Source organism: Haliaeetus leucocephalus, unplaced genomic scaffold (assembly GCF_000737465.1).
Source record: "Haliaeetus leucocephalus isolate CR32 unplaced genomic scaffold, Haliaeetus_leucocephalus-4.0 Scaffold587, whole genome shotgun sequence".
NCBI lineage: Eukaryota > Metazoa > Chordata > Aves > Accipitriformes > Accipitridae > Haliaeetus > Haliaeetus leucocephalus.
Window position 1 is genome coordinate 4261187 of NW_010973023.1, and position 10790 is coordinate 4271976.

Here is a 10790-nt window from a genome sequence, read left to right on the forward strand (position 1 = left end):
GGGGGAGGAGGACGGGGGAGTAGGGAGGGAGGTGGAGAGAAAGAGGGAGGAGGGAAGGGAAGAAGAACAGCTATCAAATAAGTCAGGATTTTGGAAATGAAGGGGAGAGCTGTTTTTTAAATTAGGATGGACAATACTCTGTCCCTCACGCTTGAATTCATTTAGAGAAGAATAACACCTGAGAACTGGAAGGCTGCCTTTTTAGCAGTTTCTCTTGAGCAAGGCTTGCCCTGCCACCACCCATCATCAGAGAGCTCAGAACTTGCAAAGCTGCTGCTGTTGCCACCACAGCTCTTACAACATCGGCGACTACAAACGCACTGAATTTCCCAAGACTTTGGGAGTTATCTGGAGGCCCTGGGAAATTTCACTACGATTTGAGGTGAGGCAGGTCTGTGTTAGAACTGCTTTTTTCCAGCAGCATGAACACACACACAGAGAAGTAAAAGCCAGGTTCTCCTCAGAGACAGTTTTTTACACTGTTTCAAGAGCGTTATTCTTGCTTCTCATTTACATTCCCAGGGGAGGAAACTGACTCAATATCTCTCTTATTTGTAGGCACTTGTGATAGCAGATTGAGGTTTCCCAGCTCGGTAAGAAGTCAAATGATCCAATAACTGACTCTGCATCTTGATTACTGAGAATACAGGAAAAATAACATACTTTATCCACTTCCTTCTGGCTACTCTTGCCACACCCTATGCGGGGAGAAAAGGTCCATGACGCTGCTTGTATGCAGGGGTTGTTTCGAAAGTAACGCGACCCGAGGAGAACCCCTCATTAGGGCTTCAATGAGGGATCACACATAGGTGTCCAGGGGCAAATAAGCCAGACGTTTTCAGCGTTATCCTTGTTTAACGTTATGAAATGGCTTTCAAAACTCGGGATGCAAATAAAACTTTCCGATAGGCTGCCAGAAACAGTCATGCCAATAATGTCACGCCAACGTGAATGAAGTCGGAGCGTTTTTCTTTGTAGCGATCAGACATGCCACACAATGCATTTCTGTGGAGTTGTCTTTCTTGGGTGGTTGAAATCACTTGGCTCGCGGCCTCGTGCCTCCCAGCTCACCTGAGGCGTGCTGTAATCAGCCAGAACCGTGCTGCATGTCATGTCTTACTGCTTCCAGAAAATATACAAATTTCCTTTCCTTCCGTTCCCTTTGTGAATTAGCCCCTTAGGGGTACGGTTTTAAGACGGCACGCAAGAAGCCTGTGCATGGATCCTCATAACGCATAATGAGATTTGTGAGCCTGCCTACTTCCTCTGAAAAGGAACTCTAGAAGAGCAGAAGTGACTTGGTCTGGCACTCACTTGGTCCTTTTGACCTCCCTCTTATGATGGAAGATAAAGACTTCCTCCTCCTTCTCTTACAGAAAGCCCGCAGGGTATGTTTGTATGATGTGCTGTCTGGTCCTGCAGTAAACCGAGAGGTTTCTTGAGGTTTTTCAGAGTCCTCAGCTCCAGTTCTGAAGGAAGATAAGGTTGTTCGACACTTCACGGGGTAAACTTGGCTTAAGAGTGCAGGTGCAATGCGACTACGTGTCCTGTGACAGAAGGCTTGAATGTAAAGTTTTTGCTTCAAAATGACATTGGAAAGCACTTTAAGGCCAGGAGAGCTAAGTGCTTCTGACAAGTAGAAAATTCTCACCTGCAGAATAGGTGCAAAGAACTCGCGCTCTTTCCAAGCCCTTATTTGTTACTACAGCACCGTGTAGGATTTAGTAGTGTTTCCCAGTGAAAACTCCCCTATGCAGAACCATACAAGCTTCTTGCACACAGCCCATTCGTAATGGGTTTTTGCAAGACCTACAAAAAAGCCAAACAGAGAGAGAACATGCTATAAACCACCACCAAAACCTCTGGGCTACTCTGGATTGCGGGAAGGTTTCTTGCAGTCTGCCAGGGTCCGTGCTGAGCACCCGGGGAACTGAAAACTGCTATTGTCCTGTGATAAGGGCTTTACTTGAAGCAGGCTCTGCTAGAGGCACAGCACAGATTTACAACTCATACTGAACCAGCACCGGCAAAATGCCTCTTCCAACCAGCACCAATTGCAGGGATGTCGGAAATCCTCCTGCCCTATAACCTAGGTAAAGAATGTGAGTTTAAGGGGGGGGGGGGGAATGTGCATTGGAAAGTATAACCGAGATCAGGCTGTGTACACAGAATTTTGTTGTCACTCGCTGAGAATCAGCAGGCCATACCTGACAGTTTCTTATTTTTCACCTTGGGCCTGGTCTACATGTACTTTTTTGCTAGTAAAACACAGCTAGTGCAGTAAGCTTTTACCCTCTATAATGTTACTGTTTCATCTGGTCTAATAAGGCCCAGCTTTTATTCATATGTATATCTGTGCTGGTGAGAGGCAGGAAGAACACACCAGCTGGGGAGGAAAAAAAAAAACCCAACCAAAAATCCAAGGAGTTAATGCAATGGGGTATATGTGAAGGGGTTAAAACACTACACAGGTACAGCTCCTGTGGCAATTACAAATGTTATTGAAATAAAAACCAGAAACAGGAAGCCAAAAAACAGGTCCCTAAGGCAGGCATCTGTCTTAAATGATATCATTTGTCAAGTTTCCAGCATCTTGTGGTTGTGAACACAAAAAGAAGTTCTGTGTTATACTAAGGACATTACATACTCATTAGTTGGAATGTTCCTGAAGTACATAATACAGGATTTTCATTTAATAAGAAGCAGCTACTTGCCACTGCACTGTACATAAAATAAATTCTGGGCATGCTAATTGCCATTCAAGGATGTTCTACCTAATTTTTGACAGGTTTTTCTTCCCCTCCCCCTTTAGACTACACTGTAAAAATTGTGAGCAGAATATGTTGCTATAGTTTAAAAATCTTTTTAGAGTATTTTCTTATTTCTGCAATCTGGATTCCTGCAATGATGAATATTGAAGGTTTTAATGCAGATATTAAAGAAAAAAGAAAAACCAACTTACCTATAGGAATATCGTAGCAAGAAAGCAAAATACTTTTATATATACATACACACACACACACACGTATGTATCTCAGCACATTAACTCTTCAAGTCACCACTCCTCATCTCAAGGAACAAACCTAACTGTAATTAATTGGTATAGTTCCTCTATATGAACACTATTAGTGCATTAGAGTTAACTAATATATAAGCTTCCCCCTCACTGCCCTGCCAGTGACCTTAAGCTTCACATGGTAGGAAGGCCACTTGCTGCAGAATAGAAAAGTAATTTATCCACCATGATTGTTCAGCCCTGGCCCCTCTGTAAAACAGCAACTGACAATTGTGCTGTATTATGGATGGTACGTTTGTGGTGTGTACAATAGTGTGCAGAGCGTCAAACTCACTTCCCTGAACACTGCAGTCAGGGTTTGAAAAGTGATCCTAGAAAGAAGAGACCACTTGCTGAGCGATGGCCCTCCATTTTCAATTTTTTTTTCCCTCCAATTATCTTCTCCCCCCCTTTTTTTTACCCCAAAGAGAGACCAATATTTTTTTCTCAGCTTAAGTAAGAGCAGTATGTAGTTTTCCATTCATAAAGGTATATCATATTAAAAAAAAAAAGGTTACTTTGCTTTTATTTTACCTGGGATTTCCCTTCTTCTTTCCACATTTCAGGATTTAGCATATTCCCTCAAAACATAATAAATTTCGATTCTGTAGCTTAAGGGATCCATCAGTTAAAATGTTAGTCTTTCATCTTTATTACCCTCCCATTAAAATGAAAGAAACCGGGACACACTTCAGTTTAGAAGAAGCAATTTAGTTGGTAATGTCCTTACTACTCAAGTCTTTACAAAGAGAGAAAGTGCATTATTGCTTATATTTCACACATCTATCTGCATAAGAAGCAACTAAAGCTTTCAGACACATACGATGTTAAATTTAATAATATTCTTTGATTAGATTATTTTATTACAACATTTTTCCATTACCAGTCATTTCCCGCACACATTTACATTCATAAAACCTGCACGTTCGTCTTTGTTTGTGTGTGTGTATATGTATTCATAAAGCAAGGAAAAGATTTTCTGGTTTGCTACAGCTGTTAGATTCGAAAAGAACAGATTAATAACTAGCCACCACGTAGGACTAGGTTTTCTTGTACACTGCACTAGTAACCCTTTGCTATAATGAGGACACAAAGAGGCTCACATCAGGCTGCTCCTCTTCTTCATAACTCAAAAGCGTCACAGTGGCAATAGCCTCTAGTGCTATTTGTCTTTAGTGCAGTTGTGACACTTCGGCATGATCCATAATTTGGCAGCTATTTACCGTGACATTTCCCTTCAGTGCAGCCATAACATTCAGTGAAGCCATTATTTGGTTCCATTTACCATATAAATTGTATTGTCGTGCATGCATGCTAGCAGCTACATTAGGTACCTGAAAATGAGTAAATCTTGTAAAATAGATACTAACAGCTATTCAGCAGAGAAATTTCTTTACTCCTCAGACAGAAGTAGGAATATATATAATATCTGCAAACACTACTGCAAACTTTTCCTTGAGAGACTGTAATTATTTGTGTTTACATGACACAGCAGTTACTCATATCCACTTATTAAATATATACACTATATATATACACACACACACATGCACACGTACAAATATATAGCAAACTATTGCTTGGTAGAAATCTAACTTAATTCAAAAAGGTATTAGGAGATTCCAGCATAGCAATTAAGTAGGAAGCATATCTGTAAAATGTGCTGAGGGTTGCAGGCCAGGAGAGAGTGAGTACGTGTGTGTCCGTGTACGCGTGCGTATGCACACATGTGACAGACTCAGGAAAAAAGCCAGCTCTTCATCTAGTTCTTTGTTGTTTTTCCATGGAAGCATATGTGTGTAGGAAAGGGAAATTCTGTTATTAGCCTCGGCAAACAATGCCAGATTCCTCTGTAGCAAATTCATTTAGAAAGGTAAAATTAGGATGTAGTGCAAGCAACCACATCTCAATGAGCTGCTATTATTAATAGTATTATTATTTAAATCCCTGCTCTCTACATATAGTATACTTAGTACTTCCCAGGCAAATGTATTATTATTTTTAATCATTTAAGTCCCCACTGTGCACACAGCTTTTAATACACCTTTTTTGCAAGCATATTAAGTGTATTGTTATTAATCCCTTGCTGTGACTCTACAGTATTTCTTTTCCTTGTATGTTCAATGTCCTATCATCATTTAAACCTCTCAGTGTGTGCATGCCATATACATTTTCCTATCCATCTAATATTTAAACATTATTTAAATCCATCATAGCTTACTTATTCAAAGAAGTCAGCCCTGCTCCCATAACTGTAAGTTTGCAGAATATACTTTTAAATAAAGAGGAGAAATTGGCTCCCCCCGCCCCCGGCAAACCAAAACTTATTGTGAATCTCGGCAGGAAAGCCTTATCTGTGTGTTTCAGAAATACTTTTCATCCTCTCCCTGTCAGTAATGCTCTCTTTCAGCAATCTAAATGATAGAAGTTGTATCTTTAAAAACAAAAAATACTTTGTTCTGGATTCATTCATGGAAGAGTAATCATGTATATCCTGAGTTACCCCTGCAGCTTATCATAGACATACGATGAAAAGGACAAGCCCAATGGCCATAGCCCAACCCAAACACCAAAAGGGCTACGAAATTAGTACACTGGCCGTACAAGTTCTGCAGATAACAAATTTAAACTTTTTATTAACACTGTAATTGGTATGAAAGTGCTAAATAATAAGCCTGAAGCCAAAATTAAAACCAACAAAATGTCATATCTGAATATATATATATATATATGTGAACCTTCCAAAGGTTCCTCTTTTCCCTTATTTTGATCAGTGAAAGAGTCTGGGGCAGCTGCATTACTCAATGTTATATATGAAGTAATGCATTAGAAAGGAAGTAGAATGCTGTATGTCCAAACAGAATCCTGTTACAAGAAGAATTTTTTACAACAAAAACATTGGAATCCACTGCCACGGAAACACCTGAATCTATTGGGCTGACAGTGATCAACACCTCTGAAAATCGGGCCACTTGGATGGGTTTTGGCATTTGACTGCAGGAACTTAATTTGAAAAATTGTTACTCATGCAACTCTTCTGCGAGTATCACACATGTAACCAACCATATTTTTATTTTTATTTTGCCCTAGTGCATCCCAAACAGCTTTTTTTTTTTTTTTAAGATGCATTTATTGACCACGGGCACTGCCTTTTCTCTGAACAAGAAAAGAAACCATGTGCCTAGGAATGTAATAGTGAGAACTTTGTGTGCTCTCCTCTTGTATGGTACTTGAGTGTTTGCATCCTTCCAGCATCCAGCTGGAAGGCAAATATATCTTTCTAATTATGCAAAACACACAAAACACCACAATATTTGTAATATTAGAGGGGAAAGAGGAAGCATGTTTCTAACAGCAGATCTTGATGAAAACAAAAATCATAGTGGTTTGATGCTCAGCTTGTGTAAAAGAGAAGTGGTAACAAAGACTCGGGCCATTCTGCCTTTGCCCCAAATCCTCCAAAGTGGGACTAAATCCAGTAGTCAGACATGGCCCAAAAAAAGGGACAGTTCTTTGTTGCACACAATTCTTTAGGACGCTAATGACATATGCACTAAAAAGTTACAATAAGAATGCACTAAGTCAAAGTTAAAATACTCTTTTTACTGCCTGTACTACTGAGTAAAATGTAAGTTTTTCCTACATGTTACTTTTAAAAATGCCGTGTACAGTCAGTCCTGAATAATGCCCCCAAATTAAGTTTACCCTGGATTTTTTCTGTCAGCCCCTAGACATTATCAGTCTATCATTACATTTATTATTAGGTGTATGATCTTAGGAAATTTCCATCTCTCCAACTGCATACAAATGTATATAATTTCAAAAGATGTAGCAAAATTGGCCTTTAAGATCTTAAATGTTTGCTATGGAAAAAAGATGTAGAGCAAGCATAGTTTAAAGTATTTTATTGTTCTGGAAAATGTTACACGTCTAGCTGGAATTCCCGCTCTATGTACGGTTAATAATATCTATGAAGTGAGGAAGAATTTTCAAAACTTTACAAAACCTTTTAACTGCACCCACAAGATAATCTATGGCTGAGTGTCAGTACGTGTACAAGGTACCATGACTGTAGATTTAAAATGGTTTTGCTGTTTGTAAAAGGGCTTCTGCAGAAGCAATATTCGGTAAAAGTAGAAGCAGCAGCTTCATTATGGGAAGTCACATCAAGAATCATCAAAGAACTCTACAACAGAGATATTATCTATAAAGGAGCTAGTCAGCAAGAACCGTATCAATATGAATAAATGCCACAAATACTTAAATAGCTTTTTTAACTTTATTAAATCTTCAAAAAATATACAGGACCTAAACACACGTGAACATGGCTCAAAACCCCACTCCAATAATCTTGTAATACTGACTAAAGGGGAGACCCAGTAAACAGTAACAGTAGCAAATGAAAAGGCAAGAAAATGAGATTATGTTGCAACTTGTCGTTAAAGATTTAAAAGAAAATTGCACAGTTGTTTATAGTTACTAAAGACGTAATTAAAAAAAAAGTCAGGTTTCTTTTCTTAATATTACTGACATGTCAGAATTGGAGGATAAATTTCCCTGCGTAACCAGTTAAGGAATATTACTGTGATCCATGACGCAACTGAATCATGATTATCGTGTTTGTGACAAAAAATCAAGAGCATAATTTCTTCCAGAAACTTCAAGAGATTAATAGAGCAACCACAAGATACAACTCTTTACTTAGTCTTGTTCTAACAATTTTATTTTTAAATCGGGGAATCAAAATTGCTGAAAGAAATTTCTTTTTCTGAGCTGAACTATATATATAAAGCCTTATCAAACCAGTCTGACAGACTAAATCTGCCTCTGCATCAAGACTTATTCTGTCAAGAACAATGTTCTTGTCTCACGCTAGCCTAAGCGACAGAATCAAACACAGGCCCATTACGTCTGTGCTATAGCCACCGATTTAAGCACTTTTAAGAAAGAAAAAAACACAAAACTTTTTATTAACACCTTAATGCTGTTTTTTAATATAATATCCATTACTAAGCTTAAAAAAAGAAATTGTTTCTAGTAATTCTGTGGCATAAAGTGCCCATTTTCTCTCTTCTGATTTATGTCATTGTTCTGTTTTTACAGCTTACTGTTGACAGAGTGAGGTAATTCAACTACAATTTTTCCAATGTTTTTTCCCATGTACATGTAATCTACAGCACGGAATACAGACTCCAAGCCAGTGAACTTGCCCTCCGGAGACATGTCTCCGAAGTCCACTTCGCAAACCAGGTCTCCTCTTTCATACATCTTGAGCAAGTGCTTCAGAGCCATTTTGTATTCGGAAAGGTAATGGTTCAAGAAGAAACCCCGGATGCTGGCAGACTTCTTCAATAGTTTTGCTGGCAATAACTCTGCTTTAATGGGCTGGAGGCCAGTAGGGTTTTGGTAGCCAGTGATAAACCCAATAACTATCAGGCGCCCTTTGGTAGCCAAGGAGTTAAGAGCCACGTCAAACATCTTTCCCCCAACAGATTCGTACACTACATCCACACCTTCGGGGTAGTCCTTCCTAAGAACAGATTCAACACTTTCAGTTTTATAGTTGATCGTACGGTCACAGCCAATGGATTTCAGAAAACCACCCTTTTCATCGCTGGAGCAGGTTCCAATTACATGGCATTTTGCCTTCTTTGCAAGCTGCACAGCAAACTGGCCCGTTCCTCCAGCCGCTGCTGTCACCAGAACCTTCTTGCCTTCAGACAGCTCTCCCAGCTCTTTCAAACTGATGTATGCGGTAGCGCCACTTACCATTAAAGTGAGAAACTCGGGTTTCACAGAGGGTAGAGGAACTGCATGTTTGGCAGGGACAACTGTGTATTCAGCAAAGGAACCTGCCTTCACGTAGGCCACAGCTTGACCCACCGTATAATCAGCGCTAGCACTGAGTCCTAATGCTACCACATCACCGACACCTTCAAAACCTATGTCAAATGGGGGTTTAACTGATGCGTCATATCGACCAGCTGAGTAGTTTATGTCAGATGCATTAATGCCGACAAATCTAGAAGAAAACAAAAATGTATTAACGAGATTTATTCCTTACCAAGTTTTTGCCGTATGAAAAACCCTCAATTTAAATTCGTGGAGTAAGCATTAGACTTTTTTCTGATGATTGGTATATTTGAATAATGAGTACACTCCAGAGACTACTTCCATCAGACTTCTGTAGTTTACTTCCTGTTACTATAGAATTAAAGATAAATTTGCTAAAAGAAAAAAAAAACCACCAAAAACAACCAAACCCCCAAAACCAACTTATATTTTCCCCAGGTCCGTTTGACCAAACTAAGCAAACTAAAAATAATTCTGTACAGGATTAAAGGCTGAAAATTAATTGACCACTTTATACAAGATGTGAAAACACTGAAGAATAAAACGTGCAAAGAGGTAAATACGTCGATTCTGGCAACAAATTTACATTTTTGAATAGAATAATACTGTTAATGACTAACGATCATATTAACTATCGATGTCATTTGCAAGGTCATGTTACTGTAGGCAAGTACTTTTTAATTGATGGAGTCACTACAGCAAATTTGCCTTTTGATGTAGCTAATGTCAACGTTAAAATATTTTTCTTTATATAAATTACTTGCAACACATCAAAACAACCTTGCACAGAAGGACTAAAATTATAAGACTGAGTATCAGGTCCTACTGACCTCTAACAGGTAAAAATGGATGCCAATTTTTTTTTTTTTTTTTTTTAGAAAATGTTAGAGACATTCCCACAACTTGATTAAGCACTAGGAGATAATGCCTAGAAGAAAGTTATGATCTAGCTTAAATGCCAAGAATATGTTAGTAACACTTCTTTCTTAAAAAACCCCACAACATCTCTATACAGGCAAGGGAAGAGAGACGGGAGGAAGATTCTGTTACCTGGGAAATGTAAAAAAGAAACACATGCAAGAGAAAACACCAGGGCTGCTACTACATGCGGAAGTGACAACCTGAAAGGTGTACCTGACACCGCGCAAAAGCTGCAGAAGTAGGCAAACAGTGCGCTTTTAATTGTTGCAGTTAGCAATAGGCTCAAATCATAATGTGTGCGTAGTTTTAACCTGCTTGCGCGCAGAGCGAGAAGAACTAGAACCGCTTTGCTCGTTTCCATTTCCTTCGTTCTTTATAGCATGGGGGGAGCCTCAAACTTTCACCACCGTTACGTGTTACATGTAAAAAGACGCGTACGCACGAAGACATCCACGCACGAGATAATAGGTGAAAGTGACTGTTGCTCTTTTTAATTCTGCCTTTAATTCCCGGCTCAGCCGCAACAAAAGATCCCTCCGTCTGGTTGAGAGACGCAGAAACCCCTCTGTTCCCCTGCCGTAAGGTAACTCCCGCTCAGCACCGCTAAAAGACGGGTGAAAGCCGGTGGCGGAGCAGCAGCGTCCGAGGCGCGCCGAGTCCCTGGGGCGGCGGGGAGGAAGGCTCGGAGCACCGAGCCGAGACCCGCCGGCGCTGCCCCCGCCTCCTCCCGCGCGTACCCCCCAACTTCTGGGGAAGGGAGCGGAGGGCGAGAGGCCGCCGGGGGGGCTGCGCCCTCGCCCCCCTCCCCGCTCCCAGCCCTTCGCCCGGCCGCGGGCCCTCGGCAGCTGCCAGGCCAGCCCCCCCCCCCCGGCGCTCGCCCTGTCCCCGGAGCAGCCCCCGGCCCCAGCCCGACAGGCAGGTCCTCGCTCCCCGCCGGGCTCGGCCTCCCTCCCCACGCCAC

At 40.7% G+C, this 10790-nt stretch overlaps 1 protein-coding gene across 1 annotated transcript in view; it reads right to left on the reverse strand.

The window, feature by feature from the left end:
• Positions 1–7320: 7320 nt before the first annotated feature.
• Positions 7321–10790, reverse strand: part of ZADH2 (zinc binding alcohol dehydrogenase domain containing 2) — an 8873-nt gene continuing 5403 nt past the window's right edge. Inside the window, exon 2 of the mRNA XM_010577930.1 lies at positions 7321–9077. Coding sequence (XP_010576232.1) covers positions 8153–9077 — 925 coding nt within the window. The 3' untranslated portion in view covers positions 7321–8152. The remainder of the gene's footprint in view (positions 9078–10790) is intronic.